The 27995-nt window shown below is 43.5% G+C and overlaps 1 protein-coding gene across 1 annotated transcript in view; it reads right to left on the bottom strand.

The window, feature by feature from the left end:
* The window catches only part of GAD2 (glutamate decarboxylase 2), a 67362-nt gene that overhangs the window by 3511 nt on the left and 35856 nt on the right, over positions 1 to 27995 (bottom strand). The window contains exons 9-15 of the mRNA XM_007445868.1: positions 23495 to 23549; positions 22012 to 22128; positions 19583 to 19647; positions 12736 to 12814; positions 9440 to 9589; positions 3016 to 3123; positions 2612 to 2701 (exon numbers count right to left, since the gene is read on the bottom strand). Coding sequence (XP_007445930.1) covers positions 2612 to 2701; positions 3016 to 3123; positions 9440 to 9589; positions 12736 to 12814; positions 19583 to 19647; positions 22012 to 22128; positions 23495 to 23549 — 664 coding nt within the window. The remainder of the gene's footprint in view (positions 1 to 2611; positions 2702 to 3015; positions 3124 to 9439; positions 9590 to 12735; positions 12815 to 19582; positions 19648 to 22011; positions 22129 to 23494; positions 23550 to 27995) is intronic.

The following is a 27995-nucleotide window of genomic DNA, read 5'->3' as shown; positions in this document are numbered from 1 at the left end:
TGAACTAAAAGCAGCAGGAACACGGAACATCTGCTTCACTGCATAATCACTAATTACAAGTTAAGGAAAATAAGATTCTGACTATTCTGATGAGTATATAGCATTTTAATTTTTTTCTAGACTCTTTTCTTGGGGTCACATTCTTGGTTTTGCTGAATAAAGGAAGTCAGTTAGGAAAAAAGGGGCTGCATGTTGAAGAACTCACTGAAGGCTCAATCAACAAGAGCTCTTTGGGGATGCCTTAAGAGTTTTAGGGTACCGTGTTCTCCTTTGTGCCATTAGCTTTTTCAATCCTTTAGAAAATAATAACCAGGGAACTCTTCCATAATTTAAATCCACATTTGTTTCCTCCAAAGAGGGCTCAGATTAGAGCACCATGAAATAATCTCACAAAGATATCACAGAAATGTATTTCTCACTGTGTGTTACAAAACCTTTTTGTTTTTACATCGTGGAAGGCTGAGAGAAATTTTGAAAAATGAAAAAGCAGAATAACCATAAATAAGATATTTAAAAACATTAAAATCTCACCAATTAAATTTCCCATTACATTTAATAACACAGGCTTTAAAAAAAGTCACTTTATATATGAGGCCAATCTACTTCTTTACCAATGTACTTTTTGTAATACTTTCTATAAACTTGTATTATTGTTTATTAGTATTTTTTATTGAGGTATAATTGATTTATAATACATGTTTCAGTGATTCACAATTTTTAAAGGTTATACTCCATTTATAGTTATCATAAAATATTGGCTCTATTCCCTGTGCTGTACAATGTATCCTTGTAGCTTATTTACTTTATACATAGTAGTTAGTACTTCTTACTCCCCCTACCCCTATCTTGTCTCTCCTTACCAATGTACTTTTAAATCCACTGTTGACCTTCTGAAAGGCCATCAGTCAGTATAGGACTATAAAAGCTGATAGAAGAGATGCAGATAATGATCAAATATAATAAAAATTAAAATTCAAGAAGATGATGAAGAAGAAAAAGAACCAGAAATACAAGAGGTGACCAACACAGTAAGTCCCGTACATACGAACAAGGGCCATTCCAAGAGCGCATTTGTAAGACCAGTTTGTTCGTAAGTCCAGCAAGCTTAGCCTAGGTACCCAACTAACACAATCAGCTATATAGTACTGTACTGTAATAGGTTTATAATACTTTTCATACAAATAATACATAAAAAACAAACACAAAAAATAAAGAAAACATTTTTAATCTTACAGTACAGTACCTTGAAAAGTATAGTAGTAACGTACGACAGCTGGCATACAGGGGCTGGCATTGAGTGAACAGGCAAGAAGAGTTACTGACTGGAGGAGGGAGAGGAGGTGGGAGAGGGTAGAACTGAAGGATCGTCAGCGATAGGAGACAGAGGGCAAGCTGCAATTTCACTCACACCTGACATTGATGGAATGCACGTTCGCATCTTTGAAAGTTCACAACTTGAAGGTTCGTATGTAGGGGACTTACTGTATGCTGCCTGGGACTCTTGTCTGATGAACACCTGTAGGACATCTCCTTGCCTCCTGCCTTGGTCTAATGCATTTGTATGTGGTCCCGTCCCCATGGTGGTCCTGTCCCCATGGTGCCCCAGGCCTTCTGTGTCCACTTTGCCTCAGTGACAGTGGGCCATCTGCACACTCACAGTCCTGACTGGAGCAGAAAATGCACCAGCCAGATTCTCATCTTTCCCTCCCTCATGAAGCTGTGGCTGGGCTCGTTTTAGTGATAACCATTTGCTACCTATATCTGTCTTCAAGCCAAAGTGTGCACTGGGAAGACGTCTGTGATCCACTAGTAGGTTTCCTAAGTGTGTTTCCCTTCCCTATTCTGGAATATGTAAATGGCACATTAGTTCAACAAACATTTTTGAGTGCCTATTGTATGCTGAGCCCTGTAGTGGGCAAGAGGCCACAAAGAGTAATTCCATTGCCTTGTTAGGTCCAGAATTTAACTTCTCTTGTGGCCCAGAAGACTCCACATTTCCTCCCATTTTGGGTCTATGTCAGTACTGACCAAGAGAGCTTTATGTAACGACACAGATGTTTTCTGTCTGCACAATCTGATATATTAGTCTCGAGTCACAAGTTAAAATGTGTCTAATGTGACTGAGAAGTGAATTTTGAGTTGAATTTAATTTTAATTGATTTACATTTAAATAACTGCATGTAGCTATTCTACCATATTGGACAGTGCAGATGATTTATTTCACCTTAGCGCTTTTCCCTCTGGGATTGTGTGTGCGTGTGGGTTTGTGTGGTGTGTGTGTGTGTGTGTGTGTGTGTGTGTGTGTGTGTGTAGATTTTACTGGTCCCTGGACATTGTGTTTTAAGGGTTTCGCACTTAGTAAGAAACTTTTCTGAAACTCTGAAAAGCTATTGACACAAGTGAACAAAAGTTAACCTTAATATTTTATGTGTTCTAATGTTTTCATTTCTAATTCTGAATTACTGAATTGATTAAGGCTGAGAATGGATTTCTCCTAAAGACATGCACATCTGTCATAAGGATGACATGCACATCTGTCATAAGGATGACATGCACGTGAAAGGTCCATTACATACACTGAGGTACAGATCAGAGGAGCTCGCATCCTTACCTTAGAGAGGCGGCTCATTCTCTCTTCATTGTTGTCTAGAACACGCAAACTCGGAGGTACATACCAGAAGCAGACGTTTGTGTGCTGAGGCTACGAAAAGCAAAGTAAGATTCACGCTCAGCCCAAACTGGCAAGTTTGAAAATTCCAAGGACATTTCAAATCTATTCTGCAGCTTCCGGATACAATCCTGCTTTTCACATTTGTAATCACCTTTGGAGTGCCTGATTTTCACACCATTATACAGAGTTATTTTTTGTGAGTTTGATTTTTACCCTCTCACCCCTGCTTCTCCTTTGTAATGGTCCCACTTACCTGGACAGTACATTCTTAACATCAAAAAATACTAGTGATAAGAATTGGAATGGACTAAACTTTGGAGGATTGTAGAAATCAGAATACATACCTTTCCATCAAACACCATTTCATAACCTTCTCGGTTTTTGATGATACTGTATAAATACTCTGCCAGCTCCAAACACTTATCAATATGTGCTTCAAACCCAGTGGTCCCCTAAGTGAGAGAAGAAGAAAGCTTAGCAGGCTGAGAAAGGTGGGCGAGCTCTCAGGTGAGATGCGGGGACGAATCTCTCTGGACACTGGTGACCTTTCTGCCCCTTCGGTCTCAGCTCTATGCCAGCACTTTCCTGACATAAGACTGTGTTACTGGAGGCTTTTCTGGCAATTATTTCTCCTTTAATGCTCTCCCTGTCAGGTGCTTTTGTTCCCTTTCACCATCACCGCTCTCCGTGGCACAATCCCTTTCTTTCCGAGCCTCCATTCCCCAGGCAATTATTTTGATTACTCGAGGGGAAAATTTGCCCCTGCCGCTCAGAGGAGTAATTATGGAAGTCATTAATGACCGGAGGGCTAGCTATCCTTTTCTTGTGGATAAGAAGCATCATCAGAGACACATCCCGCTGCCAGGATGCCTGCTTAGTCCCTGCCCATCAGGTAAATTTGTCATTTCCAGACCCCACTTTTGTTCACCAGTGTACCCCCCATTATAGAACGAATAGGGTAGGTGCTCAATGAATATCTGTTGGACAAACGAATGACAGTCTCTTGAGGGGCACACAGATGCTTTGTTAGCCCATGATTTTGCAAAGCTTATTAGATTTCTCCTTTGGGGATAAATGGCTCATCTGTCTGTAATGGGTAAACATTATCACAGAGGTCTTTTAGTTTCCAGCTCTTGGAAGCCCAGGATCTGGACTTGGGAAAAACAACACAACAGCCTTGGACTGGAACTATTTAACTGACAACAGGACACACTAGGGGATTACTTTTCAACACGGCTTTACGCCTAACTCCTTTGGTATTTGTGGAGTGCTCAGGGGAAGCTTAGAGAAACAGCTAATGCTCGTCCGAGGAACTTAGAACAGGCCTACCAGTGACTAATCCAACGTGGCATCTAGAGGAAGCAATTGTAATACAGATAAGATGGGCCCACTTTCCTGTTAACACAGTCTCAACGTCCCAGCCAAAGGGGGGATCTGGCAGAGCCAGTGACTTGTAACCTCTGAAACGTGTTTAAGAACAAGCTGCATTAAAGAGGTCTGATGCGTTCAGAAATTCATTTCTTTGGAGACCGCCACCCTTGCTGACTGGTTCCTGTTGACTCCAAGGAGCCAGCTGATGCCTGAACGTTCAGGCCAGCACCCCTGCGCTCCATGAGTCTGTGAGTGCCAAGGATTTAGGATTGGTTTGGGCCGACCTGGCAGTTTGGGTCCACTTGGGATGGACCTTAGGTAAGAGGGAGGGGAGTTTATTATTCTCCAAACTGGATCCTTTGGACCAGGCTAGAGTTGGATTTCATCTCGCATGGACCTGATCCAGGATATGTCCAGGACCAGTATGACTCTGACCTTGTCCAACCATATGGCCTTGGCTAACCTCTCTGGTCACATGGGAATGACAGTGCCTGTCTGATTTCCCACACAGAGACGTAGCAAGGTGAAGTGAACGCTCTGAAAATGAGTGTGATTGTATTGCAAAGGGAGTGGGGTTACCACGGATGGGATGGGAGTCCTCCAGCCTTTGCTAGTCTGGGACTTCACTCTGGAGATGCTCAGGAGTAATCTGACTGCCCCCCCTCAGACGAAGGCTGAAGAGGTACAGGGGGAGCGACGCAGGAGCTCCGATGTGCCTTTCGAAGCCTGGGGCTCCTCCTTTCAAATGGGGTATTTATGGGAATAAGATCTATATTTTATTTTCAAGGTTTGCAGGTTTTTAGGAGATTCTCCAAAATTCATTCGTTTATCAAATGCTTGTTGAATCATTATATACCACACAGCTCTTCTTATGAAAATGACAAAGACACATATAAAACCTTATCAGGCATCACATCGCCGTGACCTGAGTCGCTGTGACGGAAGCTGAAGCTTCAGAGGAGCACTTGTGGGTGCAAGGCTGGATCCCAGCATCAGGCTACACTGAAGGAGCTTTGGGAGAAAGATGTCTTATCTTATCCCTCACCCCCACACACCCAGGATGGGTTTAGAGGCACCCACTCAGGCTCTCTCACATCTCATCTGGATGGTAGCACCCTACTTTTCCTTCAGTCAACTGAGACTCCCTACTAGCTCAAACTACGCCCTTTAGCCCCTGCCTGACCTTCCTCCTGGGATGTCCTTTTCCCAGCTCTGCTGGTCAAAATCCTAGTTATTCTACCATCCTGTTCACAACCCATCTCAAAGATCACCTCTTGATAAATCGTTCTTGGCTTCCAAACTAGGACTGAACTCTCCATTCTTTAACTCTTCAAGGTGTGTCTGTGTTTCCTTTATAACCAGTTGTGTTCTGTCCTTTGTGATGGTCACTGGAGCGCTTCTCTTTCCTGCCTGGAGAACTGAAGCCCCCGGGCCCATTCAGCACCAGGCACAATAACAGATGCTCAGTATCTGCTTATTAAAATAAATTAATATTTTAGAGAGAAATGGAACATTCAGTCACTCAGCAAAGAGTGCCAGACATTCCCCTTAATAGTTTTCTCCTGTTATTTTTTTCCCTCAGCCATTTGCCAACCCCTCTGTTATCTACATTTTAATTACAGAGGCCAATCATAGAAAACTATAAGGAAATCTGCCAATTTGCATAATCATATACGAACACGAAGATTTACGGTAAAAACTCAATAGTTACATATTAAGCCATCACTGCAGGCCTAAAAAAGGGGACTCCTTTTAAGATTTTTGGGGTTTTTTTTTTTATGTCTACCCGTGAGTTTTAACCACTGAGGTTAAAGTCCTAGGATTCTCTAATAAAATTCAGAAAAAATAAACGGTCTACCCAATAAGAACAGAGTTGAGGGCAGACACAGTGTCTTTGCCAGTGCAAGGCTTACAAATCATACCACCATCCAGAACACCTCCTAGCATCCCACATCAGGAGGCTCAATATTTTTTTTTTTTTGCATTAATCTGCTCCAGTCAAATTGTCTTGGATTTAACATGACGGCCGTCTTCAGTGCATTTAGCTCCGTTTTCTATCAACCAGTGAAAGAATTGTAATTTATACTTAGGTCAGTATTTTTCATGTGGTTTATCTTACTAAGGAGAAAATGCGGATTCACTGGAACATTGTAGTCTCCAGGTGTATCTGATAACAGAGGATTTGCCGATTAATGCCACATTCCTCCTCATTACAGCAAGTCCCCTAGAAACGAACACGTTCTGTTCCGAGAGTGCATTCATAAGTCCAATCTGTCCATAAGTCCAACAAGGTTAGCCTAGGTACCCAACTAACTCAATCGGCTGTATAGTACTGTACTGTAAAAGGTTTATAATACTTTTAACAAATAATACATAAGAAACAAACACAGAAAATAGTACTGTAAAGTACACAAAAGCACAACCACTGGTAGAGGGTGCACGCACGTGACAATGTACGCCAGACACGTGAACTAACTTACACGATTGGACATGTGAATGCACGTTCGCATCTTTGAAAGTTTGCAACTTGAAGGTTCGTATGTAGAGGACTTACTGTACTGCTTTGGCAGATGCAAAATAGAATGACATGGCCAACTCCCTTATGGCTCTCCTTAGGAGTGGGTACTTCTCCTGCCCTGTCTGGCATTACTACAGAGTTAGGGGTGCTGGATGGTAATTATCCTCACCCTTGATGTGGATTGTAGGGCTGAGCTTATTACTTTAATAATTATTATCACTTCATTTTTTAAAAATGCAGCTTTAAGTTGAAAGACAATGGACGTTTTTCCCGTTTAGCTGTCTAGATACTTAAGGGTTTGCGTAAGGAATTAAAAAAATATGTGTCCATGTCTTCTAAGTAACTCAAATTCTCACTTGTAATTCTTCACTGTCATCTATTTCTGCAGTTTAAGCATAAATAATGTGTTGACTTTTATTAATAACCAAGTTATCAGTGTGTCTTCATTTTTGTTCACACCTTACATATGAATGTTAGGAAATGAATTATTCTTTTACACAAACATGATGTACATGAAATAATTACTTTAAAATATTTTAAATTCTGGATGATGATAATGTATAATATTAAACTATTTTTCAATGCAAAAAAAAAAATGTGTCCATAAGTTACGTAGCCACTGTGATTTTTCTCTTTCTCTCTCTCTCTTTTTATCCCCTCTTCTGGTGCCTGTATTTCAGCCCTTTAGAAACTGGATCCTTTGCCTTTATTTCAAGCTTCATTTGGTCCTGCTGTTTAATTCACACCTGATGTCCTCTGAGTGATTTCTCTGAGAACCAGCCGGCTGCACCACACTGGCAGGGAGGTTTCCGATGGAAAAGCAGCAGCAGGAACCGATGAACAGTGTCAGAAACATTTTTGTATAAATATAGCTAATGATCATCATTTTAATAAAAACACCAGGGGAACAAGAGACAAAGAGAGTGATACTGGACAATGTTTAGAGACCAAGCTCACTTCAACGTACTAGCTGATGTCTACCTTTGTCATTTTACAATTCCCACAAATCAATGAAATGAAAAACCTGCTCATTTTAAAACAGCCTGAGAGGGCTTCCCTGGTGGTGCAGTGGTTGGGAGTCCGCCTGCCGATGCAGAGGACACGGGTTCGTGCCCCGGTCCGGGAGGATCCCACATGCCACGGAGCGGCTGGGCCCGTGAGCCATGGCCGCTGAGCCTGCGCGTCCGGAGCCTGTGCTCCGCAACGGGAGAGGCCACAACAGCGAGAGGCCCACATACAGCAAAAAAAAAAAACAAAAAAAACAGCCTGAGAGTATACCAATAATCTACATTCTCGATGGATTTATTTTTGCCAAATGAAAGTGTTATTGCCTACAGAATGAGTCTTGTCTTGGGCGGTGGGGACCAGATACCTATCCTTGTCAGGCTCTCAACTTTCAAAAGAGGAAAGGGAAGGGGTCCCCTGCCCAGCTCAAGGGATTTGACCTCACTCATCACCCACCTTTATGGGCCAGTAACTCACCTTGGGCCTCACTCCAGGTAGCTGTCTGATCCTTAGCAATACTTAGAGAAAACTCAACTGGGGCAAATACCATCATGGAGGCTTGTTTGAAGACCATGTAGTCTAGCCATCTCCGGAAACCATCTAAGAGTTATTTGTGCATTAAGCAAAAGGCATATGTCCAAATCATAGTTTTTAAGACAGTCTTTCTAGTTAAACTGCCCTTTTCCAGGATGGGTTTAAAGAAGATTCCATAAAATAGTTGTTGATTGCATTGTTTCACTCCCAAGCCCCCTCTTTTTCTTGTTAGCCATCGCCTCTCTGAACTGTTTGAGTCGATTCAGTTTGCTCTGAACACTTTTATAAACACCGGCATATGGACTGGGTGCTGTGGACGTGGGCAATACCTCTTTACACAGACCTGAGGAAGGACCCATTCAGTGGTTTCATCCAGCAGACCAAGTTATTTGCTTGTTCCTATGGTGCTGAACCTGTTACCTCTTTGTGTAGGCTACTTAGAAAGCTGAGAGCCAAATTTGTGGACCATTTCCCAAACACACAGGACCTTGGGGCATGCCAGCTTCCCTCTCATCTCTCCCTTTGTCAGGTTTCTCTCACGTACTATTTTAGCAGTTGGATTTTTCTAGCAGTTGGGTTTTTCCAGTGTCCCCGCTGGCTGTGGCCATTGCCTCCTGTGGGAGATTAATGAAACCAGGTGGAAGGTCACTGATTTGTGACACGTAAGTTAGGAATCTGGCCAAAATGAAAAATAGAATCTTTGACCCTTCCAGCCTGCTTACATTTAACCGCACACGTATGCTCTTTGAAAGCTATAATTAGGTCCAGCCAGTGGCGCGCACCATTAGTTACAGAGTTCCATTTCTGAAAGAGGGGTGATCATCTACCATTAAATTCTGAGGTAAATAGAGAAACTGAACCAAAAGAGGTCACTAGGTAGTTCCAGAGTTTTTGAAAAAAGCTTTATAACTAGAGGTTACCCTGTGAAATGTCAAAAATAAACTATCGTGCTGGGTTTTTTCTTTTTCCTTTTTATTCTCCAAACAAAAAGACTGCATTTAACCTGCCCAAAGGATCAATCACTGGGTAAAAAACAAGAGTTGGGACAAGAACAACAATGAAGCACTTCTTAGGAATCCAGAGGTTCTTCCGTATAAAGCAACATGTATTGGTTTTCTAGATGAGTGAGCATTAGAAGCAATTAGGTTTAAAAGAAAGAAAACACTCAATGGGTTTTCTTATATTCTTGTCTGTGTAGATAACTAGATCTAGGATTCAAGAAACTTAATCTTGGGTAAATAATTTTCAATCTGCAAATCAATTTTTAACATGTCATAATAAGGGTCACCAGATATAGTGTCTGTTTTTAGTCGACATTCAGCCAATCCCAGCGTGCTCACCTTTGCTCTCCACATTAGCCAGAGTTTAAAAACATCAACGTGACGTCCGCACTGTAAGGCCTTATCTCCAGTGTCGTAGGACAGGTCGTAGTGTTTATCTTGCTGAAAGAGGTAGGAGGCCTGCATCTGGTTGCAACTCTGCATCAATCCCTAGAAGAGAAGAGAAAACTTAGGAAACTCTACTGACTTTATTAGGTATTCTATTAGATTTACATTGTGATGGAAATTATTAAGGAAAAAAAAAAGAAAAGAAAGAGGTACTGAATATCCTGGAGAAAGAATCAAATGAGAAAAAAAAATGAGGCCAGTATCTCGACAGGATGGGCTGTTGTGATAGGTCAAGTCTATAGGATAAATGGCTAAGGGTCAGCTGTCACCAGAGGTTAACAACAGGGCATATGTGTACTTTTACTCTCCTTTTTAAGAGAAGGCATTTATGTTTTTTAAAATTTGTTGATTATTTTACTTAAGTTTTACAATACCCTTTATTGTGGCCGGTTATTAATAATTCCCATCTTACAGATGAGGCTGAATCTCAAAAACTTTATGTAAGCTGCTCTGTAAATTACACCTAGAAATGGAACAGTTGGGATGTAAATCCAGGTCAGGCAAATTTCAGTGAGAAGGCATTTATTTTTTAAAAATCAATCAGAGTACAATGTTCATTGGGAGAATATCCTGATGTTCTGATTTTGTTGTAAGCAAACTATTTTGGAAACTCTTTGGTTTTGTAAAATATTATTGGTGTGATTCTTCTACTGTTTCGTTCATATTTAGTTCAAGTACTTTATCATTTAGCTATAAGGGTTTGAGTTCTTTATGGATATCATAGTTTTTAAGACAGTTCATCGCTATCATTTTTACAAGCTAAAATCTAAAAAAATAAAGACATTGCTACTCTGGGGTCTTCAACAGGGAATCTTTCAGATGTCACACTCCTCTCTCAAGAGTGGTTAAAGCTTGAGCACTGTGTTTTGTTTTTTTGTTTGTTTTTTTTTGCGGTACCCGGGCCTCTCACTGTTGTGGCCTCTCCCGTTGTGGAGCACAGGCTCCAGACGCGCAGGCTCAGCGGCCATGGCTCACGGGCCCAGCCGCTCCGCGGCATGTGGGATCTTCCCAGACCGGGGCACGAACCCGTGTCCCCTGCATCAGCAGGCGGACCCTCAACCACTGCGCCACCAGGGAAGCCTGAGCACTGTTTTCAATACTCATTTGCTAATGGTAGTTACAGTAGAAAGTTTCACTGTCAATTACCATGAATTTGCCCTTGCACCACGAGCTTACTATGGAAAATGGGTGGCAGAGTGATTGAACTATTCCAAAGACCAGTGAATGAATCATGTTCTCTGACTAAAACAGCATTATTAGTCTCCTCACCACATTGCAATTTGTCTCGAACCACAGGAAGCCTTTGACGCTTTGGTTATCCACAGTGTGATTGTGATTTTACAGAAACTTTGGCCTCTACTTTTTTCTTTCATGACTCACGACAAGAGAAGAAAAGACTAAACTGTGATCACTTCGTTGAAGTTAGAACTGAGAGCCCTTTTTAAAAGTTCTCCAAACTAAAACAGAATGCAACTAAAATTTGATCTAGATCCTGAAAGACCAGACCGAGTGTCCAGATGGTAGACAACAGAACTGGACTTAGTCTTGTAGTTTGGCCTTCCTATTCAGTGGAATTCATTAAGTAATTTTTTCTTGAGACTAGTAGAAATTCAATACAATGTAATTGTAATAGAGCAGTAGAATGACATTGAATTGGACTCGAAGACCAGTGAGACTGAAACTTGCAATTGGTGCATCTATTTTGTTTCACGGTCACAGAAACTTAGCACCATTTTCCCCCAGCCATGCAAGCTCATGCTTAGGTGCCATCAATCCTAAGGGAGACCACTCAGGGAGTGCGGAATCATGGACAGACCAGACCAGCTTCTACTGGGATAGGAAAAGCAACGCAAAGCACATGACCTCTAGAAGGTGGGACAGCACCAGCCTCATTGTACAGAAGGATAAGTAAAAGTCACATAAAGGTGAGACAGTGTCCTGATTCTGAGCCATTATATCCTAAACTATTTAAAATACGTGAATAGCTGCTGGCTGTAAAACAGTTGCCGTCAAAGAAATTCCCCTGGTCAAGTAAACTTTGGAAACTATCACAAATACCTTCTTTTTAGATATTTATAATATATATCAGCAACTGAAGGCTCTGATATGCCCTGAAGTAATGAAACTTGTTTTTAACTCTTTAAGCTAATATATCCCAAGCTTTTTGAAAACCAAGAACTCTCTTAACACAGAGTACTTAATACCATCTTATAGCATCCCTTCCCCTCCCCTTTTGTGTTTGGCTACACTACAAGGCATGCGGGATCTTAGTTCCCCAAACAGGGATCAAACCCGTGCACCCTGCAGTGGAAGCACCGAGTCTTAACCAATTGGACCTCCAGGGAAGTTCCTCTTCCTTCCCCTTCTATCTCTCTGTCCTCTTACTAATAAGTGTTTGCCCAATGTCCATTCAGTCACCTCCCCTGCTCATGAATTTATTTCTACATAAGTAATTCATTACCGGTTGGGCAGCTTAATTTTCAGAAAAGCATTCCTTTTATTGATCCCAAGTCAGACCTCAAATCATGCTAATTCTGATTTTACCATCAAAGCTGTACCGTCCAGTGTTACTAACCCAGCTCCCTGAAGCATCAAGCAAAGATGAATCTCTCCCACTTGAGTCATTTATGCTGCAAAGGCTGCCTTCCTGTCAGCCCTTGAAATTAAATTTTTTTAGATGAAACATCTTTAGTTCCTTCAACCACCTCTCTTCCATGTTAACTAATGTTCCTCACTGTTCGAGCTCTAGCTTGATGGGATTCCCTATACGATTTGACACTAACCTAAGCAAACCACTCCAGGTGTGGTTTAACCAAAGGACAGTGGGGAACTGCCACCTCCCTCATCCTGAAGCTCCACCTCTTTTATCCCATTACTATTTTTTGAATGGTATTTCTCTCTAGACCCACCGTTGACCCTGCAGAGTACAACCTAATGTCCTACGCCTTTTTCACAAGTACAACAATTTAGCCATTCATGGAACACGCCGGTCTCGTCTTGTCAAAATACAACCATCCTATATTTGGACAGAAAACCAGGTCCTTACAATTATCCTAATTAACAATCTCCCCTTTTTGTGGATGCGGCTCACTGTTCCAGCCTGTAAAATCATGCCGGTTTTGTCACTACACACATTTACTCTCTACAACCCCACCTATGGACCGGGCCACGAGTCAGGAAAGACATACCTCTTCTCTAACCAGGAGAGCAGAGCACTGCAAAGGGACGCCCATCATCTTATGTGGATTCCACGTCACAGAGTTGGCCCTAAAGGAAAGAAATCACGTTAAGAGGGTGGCACCCGTGACGGGCACAGAGGACCCTTGTGATGGGCAACAGAGCTCAAGGTTCTTGGCACTGTTGCTCAGACTCCAGCATGACATTAATTTACAAAACGAGAAGTGGACTCTTCAATCTACAACGTTTTCTTTGTCTGCAGAGACAGTAGGTGAGGGCTAGGATCTCCACTCAGCCTCCATGGTGGTCTGAGAACCTCTCTGAGTGACTGGGATCATCCAGTCCAGGGCCCCTCCTGTGGTCACCATGGAGCAGGGCACCAGGCAGGGGCCCTCATGTGCCTCCAGTGTCCCTGCTTCTGACACAAGGGCCCTGCCCTGGAGCTCAGAGCAATGGCTCATTCCACAGCTGAACTCTGTTCTTTTCCGAACCTAGTTCCTCCTCCTCCTCCCTCCCCATCAGTCAATTACCAAATGTCTCAAATGTGTCCTTTCGTAACAGCTTCTAGCTCATCCCCTCCTTCCATCTCTTGTCTCATCCAGAGATATCCTTCTGGACCGCGGGGGAGATGAGCTACGAGCAGCTCCTACAGCAGCTTTCAATCTATTTTGTCCCAACGTACTTGATAAATAGAATGCTCTCCCATCAGTAACAGCGATTCTCAGCTCAGGGGTTTATGCTATTTGAAAAGCCTAAACCATAGTCCTGGTACAGAGTCCTTTAATAATAATAATTATTATTATTATTTTAATCTGGATATATTGTCTTAACTGATGCTTGGTTTCCATTTCATCCTCCACCCGGTACCATAGTTATTTTCTAGCTCTGTTTACAGCCCTCTCCTCTTTCCTTTTGCCTCCGGCCTAAATTCCAAACTGCAGGGTATGGCTCACGTGTCCACACAGGTGACCCCAGGCCACGGGGCCAGACTTGAGTCCTGTCAGTTTGCCATACCACTTTCCATCACACCAGAGTACGTTTTGTTCTCAGAAAATTCTATTCTCATGCTCCTGGGTCTCCTAGGGCTATTTCCTCTTCATAGAATGTCATCTCCCGTTGCTTCACTTGGTTAAATCCCACTTATTCTTTAAGGTCGATCAAGCATGGTCTCTGCAGCCTTTTTCAACTCCCCGCTGTGCTCTTCCAACCCCTTCCTCCCCCAGCTCCCGGGAAAGCAGCTGCTCTCTTCACAGGAGTCTCTGCGCATGTCTTCTGAGAGACAGAGAATCCTTGAGGAAGAGCCTCGGGAACGCGACCTTGGCATAAACAGACTCACGGGAGGAAGAAAAGTAGTAGGACCATCCGTGGCAGCTGTCTCCAGGGCGCTGCACGTTGCTGGCCCTCTCCTGGCTGAGCAACAGACTGGGGCTCACCCTGTTCCCGGCACTAAAGGTGTGAGAACCTTGGGAAGAAATGAGATGATGGGAAAGATCCCATTCCTCGAGTTGATGAATGGCGGTCACCGCTGGCCAGTCAGAGAACACTTACTGGCTTGGGGATCTTATCTGAATAGATGAATAGTCCAGCTCATTGTCTGGTCTTTCTTTAGCTTTGACACTGACTGTCAGATGTGTTGGAATCAGGGAAAGAAGCGAAGGCAGTTCATGACCAGATGGCTACACCCCTGCATGGTGGACTAAAAGACTTCAGGAATAATAATTTAAAAAAAAAAAAAAAAAAAAAAAAAAAACTGATATTGAAAAGCTCCTTCTAGGAAAACTTCTTCTTGCTCTTCAGAATGACCCCAGAGTCAAGAAACCTGGGCTCTGAGCTGTAGGAAAATAGTGGTTAAGGGAGGGGAGCTCGAGTTTGTATTCAGCTTCTATCACTTCCTAGCTGTGTGACCTTAAGCAGGTTACTTAACCTCTCTGTGCCTTGATTTCCTTGTCTCTAAAAGGAGAATAATGGTAAATTGTTTGGGTAAAGGGCTTATAACTGTGTCCAACACACAGTAAACATCAAATAAGGTTGGCTCTTGCTACTGATTTCAACTCTATCATTCACGAGCTTTGTGACACTGGGCACACATACACTGTCATTCTGTACATTCTATAATATTCTATAGTTAGATGCCTGATCCTGATGAAACGCAGCTTTCTCAGTAATGGCACCTGATGGATAAGAAGATAGCTGTTCTCCGCAGCTCTGACTGAGGGTGTTTATTTCTCTGCAGCGGCCCATTTGTCTTTCTAGACTAGAAGCTGCCAAGACTCACACCGACTGGTCACTGAATTCTCTCAGAGGGGTTGCCTCATAAAGGTGCAAAAAGATGCACAGAGTGATTCAAAGACAGGGCATTAGTTTACTGGAGAAATGTTAGCAATTTGGGAAAAACAGCCTCGGGTTCATTTCAAAATGTTTTGCCCTGGGATTCAGTCCTCTGTGATTTTCCGTAAGTTGGAGAGAGCTGAGCCCCCTAGGGCCGTTTTGAGACATATCCCAGTGCCCTCGTTGGCACCTCAAACTCAGAAGATCCCAAGTGAACTCGTTAACTTGCTCCCTTCTCATCCTTCAGATCTTCTCTCTCTCCTCTATCCTGGACCTCGATTCCCTGCACCCGTTTCCTCCCAAGCGTCCAGCTCCCAAACCTTAGTGTTTTGGTTTCATTCTCTTTTTTTCCCTCTACTGATATCACCCCTTGCAGTTTTTTTTAAATTCTGTATAAAGCACTTTATTCTGTAGTACTGGTAGATTTTCGTCCAGCTCCCAAACCTTAGTGTTTTGGTTTCATTCTCTTTTTTTCCCTCTACTGATATCACCCCTTGCAGTTTTTTTTAAATTCTGTATAAAGCACTTTATTCTGTAGTACTTTGGTGGTAGATTTTGTGTGTGTGTGTGTGTGTGTGTGTGTGTGTGTGTGTGTGTGTGTGTATGAGAATCATTTGGAAAATTTTCAGTATTCACACACTAACTACATGTACTATGTATTTACTATTGACAGGCACTGCTCTAATTGATTCAGATGGATTAATTTATCTAATCCATACAACAGTAACCCCGTGAGGTACATACTGTTATTGTACCAGTTTTAAAGATGGAGAGACACCTTGCCCAAGGGTACACAACCAGCAAGTGGGATTCAAGCCATTGCCTGTCTACAAAGGGTCCTTGCTCTAACCATGACCTAATGCCACAGGTATTCACTCAAAACCCTGGAGAGTCTGCAATGTTTCCTTGGGATGTGACTGGTATATGCATATTGAAAAAGTTCCCCAGACAGTTTGATATATGCAACAAGCTAAAGCTAGCTCAATCAAAGATGTATACAAAAAAAATGTCCCTCACGCTTTTCAACATGATATACAAAACTGTAAAATCTGTCAAAGAGGAAACTCTCTGGAATTTCCTAAAATATTAGAAAGTACAGCAAGGCAAAAAAAAAAAAAGCATTAGATGCAAATCGTGCTTCAGCATTTGTAAAACCTGGTGTTCTTAGTGTAACTGGAGTGCAACTTTTCTATATACACACACAAGATATTTCAGAAGCAAGTGAAGGAAGCAGAAGCAGCGGTCCTTTAAATTACACTGAAGAGCCGGTCTCTGATAATGCATCCTGCCCCTGATAACGCAACTCTCCTGGGTTCATGTCCTCCTTTCCCTCGCTGCGGCTGCGGCTGCTCCGGTTCCCGCCCTCAGCATCTCTCCCCTCTGCTACCTCCTGCACCTGGACCTCTGTGATGCCCAGTAGGGTCTAGCCAGTCCTGGCCTCCTTCTCTTGAATCCAGAGGAGCCCTTCCAAAGCGCAGGTAATGCCACTCCTCTCCTCGGACCCGCACTATGGCTGCTACGGCAGGGCCTTTCCAGGTTTTCTCCCCAGCCTGAGAAACAGAACGCTCTCCGTGCGTAATAATGGCTCACACAGCAGTGACGCTCTGCTCGGGGATTTACGGTGATCTGGACTTGGCTCTGCGGCCAGGCCCCCGCGCTGAGACTCACCGGGCAGGACTTCTTTTGGGCCCTCCGCTAGCTCCCTGGTCACTGCCATGAATCCATCTCAGTCTCCAGCCAGACCTGTCTGAACTATCGCCAAGGATCCGCTCAAACCTCCGTGCCCCTGCTCTTTCACCTCCACACCCTTCTTCCACTTCTGCCTGATGAGGCTCCACTGCCCGCCCCCGGGGGAAGGCTTCCTCTCCTCTAGTAACCCTGGTTAGGAGGAATGATCGGTCTCTTGAGCCTTTAATTCCTCTGCCTTGAATTGTAATCCGTGGTTGACTGCAGTCTCCCTACTAGATTCTAAACCCTTTGAAGATAGGCTTCGTGTCGTACTTGACTTTGTGCCCGTGCCGTGCCTTGCGATGTGGCTTGCCTATGACAGAGGTCCGGGAACTGAGTTTTAGGGGTGGGAGTGAGAGTAATAATTGGTCATTCGGCAGAATCTGTGCTGGAACCTTCAGCTTGGCCAGAAAGTCTTGAGAGTGGACCACAACAATGGGCTCTTCCAGATACACAGCAGCCTGCTGCCAGGAGGGATTAAAGAAGGGTCCCTGACAGTACCCAGAAACATGCTCTGGAGTGGCAGGGCTCCTGGCACTCTCTCAGCCACAGCATCCCTAAATAGTTTGCCACTGTTTTCAGGGAAGAAAGGTGCTTCCTGAGGACGGGGTTGGCTCTCGAAGGGGATGCCAGGCAGGGCTCCGGGTGCTTGTGCCATTTTGTTATGAGGACGGTACTCTGGGATCCCTGTGACCACTGGTCCACCTCTGGATTTGGCGACAGGAATCGACCACAGATTTCCTCCACTTCAGAGAGAGTCCTAGTGCTTGGAAAAACGTAACATCTCAAGTGAGGCAAATTTCTTTCCTAAACTTGTGTCCATGCACATTATGGCCGGGGGTGTCCCGTGGCCTTACAATCTTATTCACCAAGGAAAGTGTGCCTGTTGCTGATGAGTCACTGAGATGGATTCTCTCAGATCAACGGATGGCTGAGGGGGTTTGGCTCAAACCCCCCAACCAAGGATCGAACTCGTGCCCCCTGCAGTGGAAGCTCGGAGTCCTAATCACTGGACCGCCAGGGAAGGGCCGATAGTCCATCGTTTTTAAAAAAGACTTCCTGTTTGGCTATTCCACTTAGTAGATTTACTTACAACACAGTTTCAAGAATTGTGGCAATTAGAGAGGACGCTATGTCCCATGACGAATGTTCTAAGCTTTGCTCTCAAAAGTCTTTAGTCTTTAGTACAAAAGCACATGGGTGTTTATCTTTCCAAGGCCCAGGGTAGGTGAGTTAGTGAGCTTTCAGGTAATCATTGGTCGAGGGGGCTCCATGGCTGGCCGTCAGCACTTGGAGTCACAGCTGGTGTGAAAGGTACAGTAACAGCCTCTCACTTTTTGGGCTGCTCAATTTAAAGGGACTCAAAGACGAGAAGGTTCTGTGTCCGGGCCACTTCTCTCGATAGCACGTCAATTGAATTCTTGCTCTGATCCTCTGAACAGGCACCTTCTGAATGGTTCTCTCTTCTTCATTCTCTCTCACTGTTTAGCTCACTGCCTCGTCCTTAAGCTTCTGGTTTCAGGCGGATCTTCATGAAAAAAGGAATTCAGCCCAATGGACCAGAAGCAGAGACCTAAAGCTGGCTCCCTCTGGGAAGGGGCCATGCCTGTCCTCATCCACTCACACCTGAACTGACACCTGCAGTCAGAGGGCAGGCAGCAGACTCAGAGACACAACCCTGCCGACCTGGGCCTGGGCTGGCCTGTCCGGCCTTCTTTCCGCTACTGCGGCAGAGTGCCGCAGACTTTGCCTCTGCCCTCCTTCCGCAGCCACGGCTTCTCTACATGTGGGTGGGCCTGGATGTCACACAGCACACCCTGCCATTCATTCTGGCCCGGCTGCCCTGCCTGCCCAGTGCTCCCAGATGCTTCTGAGCTCCACCAGCCTCTCTTCTCACCTTGGGACAGAAATTGTGCCAAGATGTCCAGAGGCAGAGCCAGTGGGAAACTCTTCCTGGGCAGCATCTGGCTACTGGGCAGGGCAATGGGAAGCCCTGGTTGAATCCAGGCTTTCTCAGTTGCCCGGAGTGTCAGAGCTCACCACTGTCCTTGACCTGCCATGTTGTGAGCAGAGAACCAGGAACTCTGAGCTCCCTCTGCACGTGGGCCAGAACTAAAGGCTGAGGCTGATTTTGCATTCTGTATCTCTTTTCCTTTTTCCTTTGGCCCTGAGTAGGTTTTACGCTAATCAGAAATTATTTCCTTTGTATTTTGAAGCTTTTCTCAATGGTCTACTGCTTAGTCTCTGAATAAAAGGTGCTTTGCAGCATCAAACAGAGCTACACCAGAAAAATTATTATGGGGATGAAACTATCAGATCATGTTATCACAAGCAGGTTTCACTTTAAGTAAAGGGGCCATGTTAAACCCCAAACTCCTCTTTCAACGCTGATAAATTACAATGTGCTTATTTGCTTCACAAAATTATTTATTGGTTTCTTTAAAGCAGTGGATATTATCCTCTCATGAAACATGAAAGCTGTGTATCTCCCTAGAAAACAGTGGACGGCCTGAAGTTTTAAACAGTTTTGGTAGTTGGTTCAGAGATCCCAGGAAGGTCATTCTTGAGTCCTCTGGCCAACCATGGAGGCCAGTTAGAAACATTCCACTTGGGTCACTTGGTATGGGATTTACTTTCTCCGCTGTCTACACATAATATTCATGCATACATGAGCACATAAGGCACACAGGCACTGCACAGAATGGGCTCATCTGTACATCGACAGTTCTTGGAAATTGGGTGTAATTTGCTTTTCACATTCAGCTTTCACACTTCAGGTTGTTAACAAGAAAATGTGTATACCTCTCCACGCCGCTCAGTTTCCACTTGTGTTTCCGGGACATCAGTAATCCCCCACCCCAAGCTGCCTGGAAAAGGGAGAGCATACAAAAAAAAGGCAGTGTTTTTAATTGCCTGGATTTCTAGAGTTTGGTGTCTTCTGGAACAGCAAGCATTGCATAGGGTGAAAGGTACAGCCTCAACCCCAGGTAACTTGGAGACTGGCCACTAGACTTCCAAAGGTTAAATTGGGGGGCTATTCTAAGGTCTCAGGCTCCACCTCAGATTTCTATGGATGTAAGGGGCCAAACATTTCCTCAGTCTGCATGAGGAGGAGAGAGATCCTCCCACAACCCATCACCACCACTCAGTCTTAGTGAAGCTCACAATCTCAGAACCAGAAACCCTAGTATCTCCACAGTTTAGAGTAGATAAGATGGGCTGGGACCCTTTAAACTGCTTTCAAGTTGCAAGGAAAACTCTTTTTGACAAGTCTGCATGATTCCAGGGGGAGGAGACACCTTCCAAGCCTATTTTACTGATGTGTAATTTTGGATAAGATAAACCAAAAGCCAAAAAAAACTAACAGCCAAAAAAAAAAAAAAAGCAAGCAGGCAAGATTTGTATCAGCCAATTAGTTGAGCAATAAAGAATGTGCCCCTTTTGGGGGCTTCCCCGGTGGCGCAGTGGTTGAGAGTCCGCCTGCCGATGCAGGGGACACGGGTTCGTGCCGGGCTCGTCCTGCTGGGACCTGGGACTCCTCAAGGGGAAAGGCCACAACAGTGAGAGGCCCGCGTACAGCAAAAAAAAAAAAAAAAGAATGTGCCCCTTTAAAAATTTGTAGTCAAGTTTGAAGATTTGAATTGGTGTAATGATCTCCTTCAAAGATAAGATGTAAAGATAGAGATTCATTGGAAAATGTTAACATTCTTTGGGTGTAAAAATAATCCTGGGATAATTTTAAAGAAAAAACCTGGGTATAATTGCATTCTTTTCTCTGTTGTAATTTCAGTCCTTTTACACTTTGAAAAATTATCCAACTTTCCAAATGTGTAATATTTTAAGATTTTTTTTCCAGTTTAATTATAGAATTATAAACCGTAAGGATAATGAGCGGTAAATTTGATATGTTTCAAAGAAAGCTAATACAACTGGTTAAAAGATCTCCTACTTCTATTTTAAGTAGAAATTCTGGAGGAGAGCCTACTGCATCTGCTGGCTCGGGACACACATTGCTGCTTTTAAGGCTGTCAGGATAGTCCTCTTCCTGAATCAGCTAGTGAGGTTTCATAGGCTCTCCAGTTCCGAGACCCAGGTCACTGATGGTACTTGGGTCCGTCAACCTTTTCTCAGTGTCTTCACGTGTGAAATAAAGGGGTCTCTGGTAGAGGCTAAAGAACAACTCACACTGTGAATCAGGGAAGGAAGAGGAGACTGGAAACTGCGATGCAGGATAACTCCGGGGTAATGGAAATTTACCTAACTTAGCCTCTGGAGGTTTTCTGCTCATTAAGAAAGAGGAATTAATTTGGTCTGAATGCTTATTGTAAAGCCAAAATGATCTACTCCAAACAGTCTACTCTATACATAAGCCTCTTGCACCCAGAATGTAAATCGACTTATGCTTCCTGCTTCGAGAAAGTCTCACAATGGAAAACACATCAGCGGAACCAAGCATTGTGCTTAGAGATGATTTGGCACTGATTCCTTATCTCATGGTGAGTCCTAAACAGTTTGCAGACAGCAGCTGATCTTGGAGCCACACTTGGAGTCATACCAGTCTAAACTTTAATCCCTTTAATCTGTCCTTCTAAAAGTTGACATTTTGTTTCATTTGGAAATGTCTTGATGGGTGCATCTCCATTCTTTTTTGGTGTGACTAACCCTGCAGTCAAAACATCTCATATATAGTTTATCTTACTAGCTGACCAAGATAAAAAATTGGAAATTTGGATTCATATTTCCTAGCAAGTTGTCAAGTCCGCTTTCCTCTTTGATTATACTAGTCTCTGACTTGAGCTGAATTTTTTCATCCATTGGATTTCCTACATAAATGCAACTCCTATTTACTCTTTGGACCATTCTCATAGGGAGGTAAGCTTTGCATGTGTGTGACTGTGTGTGTGTGTGTACATAGGCCATATTCCTCCTTGGACATTATGGTCCAATGAATTGAGAACTAAGTGCCCAGCTCAGGTCCTGGTCATAGAAATAAGAATATTATCCTGTTGGGAAAGTTAAGGCATAATCAGCCTCAGACTGCTTCCAGCGAATGTTATGTACTGTGTGAGTTGTGTACTACTTTGTCTTGGCGATTTTTAAAAGCTTACCTATCACCATCCTGAAAATAAACTCCTAAAGTAAAGAAATGGAGAGAATACATTTCATTCCATGAGCTCCAGGTGAAAAAATGTGCAAGGACATTTTAGTGGCAGTCCCTATGGGATACTTACATCCACGTGCATCCAGATCTTATACTTTTTGCAAATGTCAGCAACAGCTAACAGGGGATCGAATGCTCCATACACGGTGGTCCCAGCCGTGGCACTCACAAGGAAAGGGACAAATCCCTGCGCAAATGAGAGAGCCCCAAATATTGTAAAATGTGGTGGTGGGGGGGTGTCAAAGGATCCTTTTAAAAAGCTGATTAAAAAAAAGACAGTGGACATTCTCCTCTTATCATACACGTCTGCATTTTTGGAACCATCAGGATGGTTAACAACACCTTGGAGCCTAGTAGGAATGATGAGTTTTCCAGGGTCTATAGGTTCTCCAGGCCATTCTGTTGGCCCTGCCCGTTGCCTTATGAGAACAGACTTCGGGTTCTCAGAAGAGGCTACATGGGACTCAGAGGTGAGTAAGCTTCGTGGTGCCCACAAACCACTGATATATTCCAGGGAGACTTTCTGCCCTTCCCTACCCCACCCCCGCTTACTTTTCTAATCTTCCTTTTTCATAACAGGGCCTCTGAACATAATAAATCTTCCAGAGTGAGCAGTCAAGAGGACAAAGGGAAGAACTCCGACCAGCCCATTATTCTTATTTGGAGTCTTAGAGGAGATGATTCACTTGGGGCTAAACAGTAAAAGCCATGACTTTTTTCTGTCTGAGTCGGCTCCGTCTTGTCTGGCCGTGGCTAAATGAAAATTGATGGAAATACTAGGCCACTGCTGAAAGATGGCCCAAGGATGCCTCAAATTCATGATGGAACCTGACGTTACAGAGTCAGTCTTTAGGTGGCAGCAAAGGTTTATGTGACTAGAAGTGGTTCCAGTACCAGAACAAGGGGAAAGGATGCGGCTGCCACTCTGTAGGGGGGAAAAGGGCATATGAAAATTAATAATTATTCCTGAGATCCTAACAGTACAATTCGTGTGTTATATCGTTGAACTAGGAACTGTAGATTAGATCTACTAAAAGCTCTGGCCTGTGAACCATCCGGGGGTGTAGGTGACTTCCTAGAGCTCTGTAGGAATTTTTAGCAGGTCTTCAGAAATTGTCACTTCTAAAAAAAAGTAGTGAATTGCTTCCTGAAAAATAAGGTGTTTGAAGGGCCAACACATCAGCATGTGTCTAGGCAGGAAATATTGGCCCTTTTCAAATAACCACACACAGTAACTCCCATATGCTAAATTAGCTTCCTGGGATTTTCCGCTTGTGAATACAGTCCTTCCAATGTGTCTGTTTAATGCCAATTCTCATCACGTGGGAAGAAAAATCCTTTGGAAACTGTTACAGTATCACTGTGTATGGTATTTATTCAGTAACTTAGACCTTTTCGAAGCAGAGCCTATCACTCAGAGAAATAAGTAATGACAATGCAAAATTCCATATTCTCTTTTAAAACGAAAACAAAAATGTGTTCTCTACTGGATGGAAACAAATACATACCGTCAGCTTGTTATGGGCTGGATAAAGCTCCCTTCAAAAACTTACTTTTTGTTTGGCTTCAAGGATCCTTCTTTCAAGATCAGATGGGATCATTTTCCCCCTGAAAGGAAAGTAAGTATATCAAGTTTGCTTTGAATAATTTCCTTTGTCGTCTTTACAAGGAGCCGCAGGAGGGTAGAAGTCCAACTTTAAATCATTGATAATAATGATCAGTTAGAACAACAACTCGGTTGCTTCCAGAAAGAAAGGCATTTCCTCCCTGAATGATGCTCGACTGTAATTTCTGACACGTTTAGGAGATGCCCGACCCCACTGTCCACATGTCTCTCCACTCTGCACAGAGCCTGCTTTTTAGGTCATTTCTTAATTTGATTAAAACAAACCTGCTTTGGAGTAAGACTTTTGGCAATGAAAGCAGAGTTCAGAAAAAGTTTTGCATTCCAAATCTTCCAGCGAATGGACCTGCAATTGCACATAGAGATGAAACGCCAAGAAGAGAAAATCCGCTCTGAATCATTTGGATGAAAATATTGTCAAAAGCTACCTAATTACATTCCAAGGGCTAAAAGCACAAAGCAGGCCAAGAACTCATGGACTCAAATGTCAAACAGGCAGACAGGCATTGGAGAAAGAAACATCCTTTCGTCTCTGAAATGTTTCTTTCCTAAAATAGAAACAGATAGTACTTTGCTTACTATAAAACCTCACTATTATAATAATCAAAGGAGTTGATTTCTACAAGAAGTTAGATGTGGCTAGATGTGTGGTGTGATCTTAGTCAAGTTACTGAATTTCCCCGTGCGTATTATTATGATCCCTGGAACATAGTGATAATAATATTACTTATGGAGTTACGAGGATTAAATGAGTTAATAAATGCAAAACAAATTTTAAAGCGCTTGGCATATGGGAAGTATTCCATAAATGTTAGCTTTTATTGTTGAGATTGTCGTTATGCATTATGACATTCCTACCCCAAGATTCTGGGGGAAAAAAAACAGGCAAAGGACAGAGTAGCTGCATGTTACTGGAGGCTGTGAACTATTCTTTAAACTAAAATAGCTCTCCTGACATTGCTAAACTGGCTAAACTTTTCACATCTGGGCCCTTGATCTAGGTTCGTAGAAGACGATTTGGAAAAATAAATGATGGGGAGGCGTTTGTCAGAATGAATGGTTGGGGAGGCTACTGGCATTTAGGGCACAGTAAGTGAGGTTTTGGAATGTGTCACTAGCTCTATAGTCATTCGTGGTGGTCCTTGGGACTTTAGGTAGATACAGATTTAGAAACAGAGCAAGCATTTGGGCTACGCCTTTAGGGCTTCTAGTGTGGCCTCGCTTAAGCTTTACCTATTGAAATATGTTGTCTTATTATAAACTACTTCTCTAACCTTGCTCCTTTTTTAAAAAAAATTTATTTATTTATTTAATTTATTTATTTTTTGGCTGCGTTGGGTCTTCGTTGCTGCATGCAGGCTTTCTCTAGTTGCGGCGAGCGGGGGGCTAATCTTTGTTGCGGTGCGCGGGCTTCTCATTTTTGTGGCTTCTCTTGTTGCGGAGCACGGGCTCTAGGCGTGCAGGCTTCAGTGGCTGCGGCACGCGAGCTCAGTAGTTGTGGCTCGCGGGCTCTAGAGCGCAGGCTCAGTAGTTGTGGTGCACGGGCTTAGTTGCTCCGTGGCCTGTGGGATCCTCCTGGGCGAGGGCTTGAACCCGTGTCCCCTGCATCGGCAGGCAGATTCTTAACCACTGCGCCACCAGGGAAGCCCCTAACCTTGCTCCTTTTTATAAAAATAATTTGGGCACAGTGAGTAGGTAAGTTATATTTTCTACAATTTTCATTTCAGGCTAACAAAGAAGGTATTACATAATAGTTGGCATATAAAGTAGACATTGGGTCTGAAAGCATGGAGAACCACTGAGTTTTGTGAGGCTGTTTTCCAAAGAAAGGCAGTTAAAATGCAATTACCTGGCAATGGCAATGGCCACATCACCAGTGATTAGTCAGTTGGGCTGCAATGGAACAAAGGGCATTAAATTTGGTGCTGAGGGTATGACTCTAATTCAGAGCAGCCCACCTTTGGGGAACTTCTGTGAGATGGCCCTCTGAAGGAGGGACACGGGGAATGGAAGGGCAGGCTTTGGGGGGGCGGTCGGGGAAAGAGCTCTGGAGGCCCTTTCATGCCCTACGTGTCTCCCTTATACTTCACAGCTTGGCTTGGGAGCGTCCTTCAAAGCTGTGATTTTTCAGCCTCTCCTAGATCTGGCTGTGCTAAAACACCTTGCTCCACCGTGACAGAAACAAAAAGTTCAAATTTCAGAGGACATTCAGGTCTTATATTTACCTTTTACATCAAGTTTTAAGTGCATTAAAATTGCTGTAGTATTTTTGTAGGCAAACATAAAAACTGAGAGAGAGAATTCTCAGAAATTGTTTGCAAGTCCCAAATGTTACGTAGTCTACCACAACTAACCTTCTCTGCCTTGGAGAGTTTTGGGGAGACTGGCCTGACAATCGCTATTTGCTCACTAATCACATCTGGATATTTTGTGAAGCCCAGGCAGTGAGACCTCATGGAGAAGTAACAGATTAGGGGACATCAGAATTGCGAGGGGCTCTAGACCTCTTTCTAGTCTAATTGTCTCATTTTTCAAATGAGGAAACAGGACAAGACAGTCACCTGTGTGACAGCCCAGGACCAGGTAAAGGCTGGCTTTACCTAGAAAGAAAATGCCAAGCTTCCAGAAAAAACTCAAAGGGCCAAACATATAGGAAACCTCTTTAGAAAGGTTATATTGTCTTTTAAGATAAGATAAATCCTTTGAGATAATATCTGGCTTTCATGGATTGGAGGTGTCATTCAAACCTGCCGGGAAAACAGTAATGAACATACAGTCTGTCCCATTTCCATATCAGGGCAGGGAGAAGGGACAGCCTTGTCAAATAATCAAGTCCAAGTGTTCGCTCCTTGCAGAGTGGAAAGCTCTGGGTGTGCTCTTAACAGGTAGGCTCCAGACTGCCAGGCATTCGGCCGTCCAAGCCCATATTTGTTTTGTCCACTTAGGAACCCAGAGCCTGGCACACTGTGGGTGGCAGATAGACATGTGTTGGAGGTATGTGAGTAGAAGGAAAAAGTTTCACCCTAGGATTATATTAATATGTTCACTTTACCTTAGAGACTGACAAGACCGCTAGTATGGGGGCCCCTGGAGACAAAACTTTTCATCTCTCCAATTAGGATTGGATGAATTACTTTACAACAATGGTTTGTAAAATTTAGCATGTATAAAAGTCATCTGTGTATGTCTTTAAAATGCATATTCCTTGGCCGTGCTCTTAGGGATTTTGATTCAGGAGGTCAGGTATAGGGCCCGGGAATCAATTCATTCTACAAATAAATTTATTGAGGCCTCATTATGTGCCAAACACGGTTAGGGGTATGGGGCACCACGGTAAACAGGCCAGCTTTTACTCTCCAGGGCTTACACGCTAACAAGGGAGACAAACAGAGACAAGTAAATAGACAAACACGCATAGCAATCTGCGTTTCTAACAAGGAGATGGTGACACAGGCAGACCTAGGTCCACATGTTGAGAAACATTGCTTTAGAAATGGAAGTTTTAGCCTGGTAGGTATTTAAATAATTGTGTAACAGATTAGCCAAGCACTTTCCACAGGACCCAGGGTTTTGAGCCATCACGGCTGTAGGGCAGCAAGGTCCGGAAGTGGCATTGTGCATCCCCGCCTGCCCATGTGCTGTGGAGGGAGAGACAGCTGAGTGACAGCCAGCAGGCTCCTCTGAGGATTAGAAGCTGTCTGGCAGTCCTGGCTTTTCCAGACAAGCATGTCTTGGTGCAGGGCAGCTTTGGATGACAGCTGTTGCATCACATATGTCTGGTCTAGAGGTATTTCCATAGCAAAAATGCATATCTCTTATGCTTACCCATGCAGCCTTTAAGTGCCCAGTTAAGCCGTGACTGATGCTTTGCGATGCTCTCTCTGTTAGGTGTTAGTGTTTAAGAAAGAACTGCCATTAAAGTGAGGACTGCTGAGCCAGACCCCTGCTTCGGATGTGGTTGTTTTGCACTGAGATTCTTGATTTTGTGGTAGTCTTTAAAAATTCATATGATGCTCTCACTGTCATGTATACGGAAGTCAAAACCTTACATTGTACATGTAAAACTTTTATAAATATGATAAACCAATGCTACCTCAATAAATTTAAAAAAAAGAAAATTTAAAAAAGATTCATGTGATGCTATAGGGTCAGATAACTTCATGAAGTTGCCTGGGCAAAATCCCACACTGCCAGCTAGAGCTGCCAGCTGGAAGCACCTTCTCTTTGTGAAAAGAAGCAAAAGGCACAGATTACCCCGTGTGCGGACTTTGGACCCAGATGCGTGGCTATCTTCCCGTGGCTCTGATGGGAAAAACGATCTTACCAAAAGAAGCACGTTACTGGGGAATGTAGATCTCTGGCCAGGCATCCAAATGGTCACAAATCGGGTGCCTGAGCCTTTGGTGACCCTGCTCCTTGGCCCTGCTGAA

Source organism: Lipotes vexillifer, unplaced genomic scaffold (genome assembly GCF_000442215.2).
Source record: "Lipotes vexillifer unplaced genomic scaffold, Lipotes_vexillifer_v1.1 scaffold738, whole genome shotgun sequence".
NCBI classification, from domain to species: domain Eukaryota; kingdom Metazoa; phylum Chordata; class Mammalia; order Artiodactyla; family Lipotidae; genus Lipotes; species Lipotes vexillifer.
The sequence above is the reverse complement of the archived record's forward strand: the minus strand, read 5'-3'. Positions and strand labels throughout refer to the sequence as shown.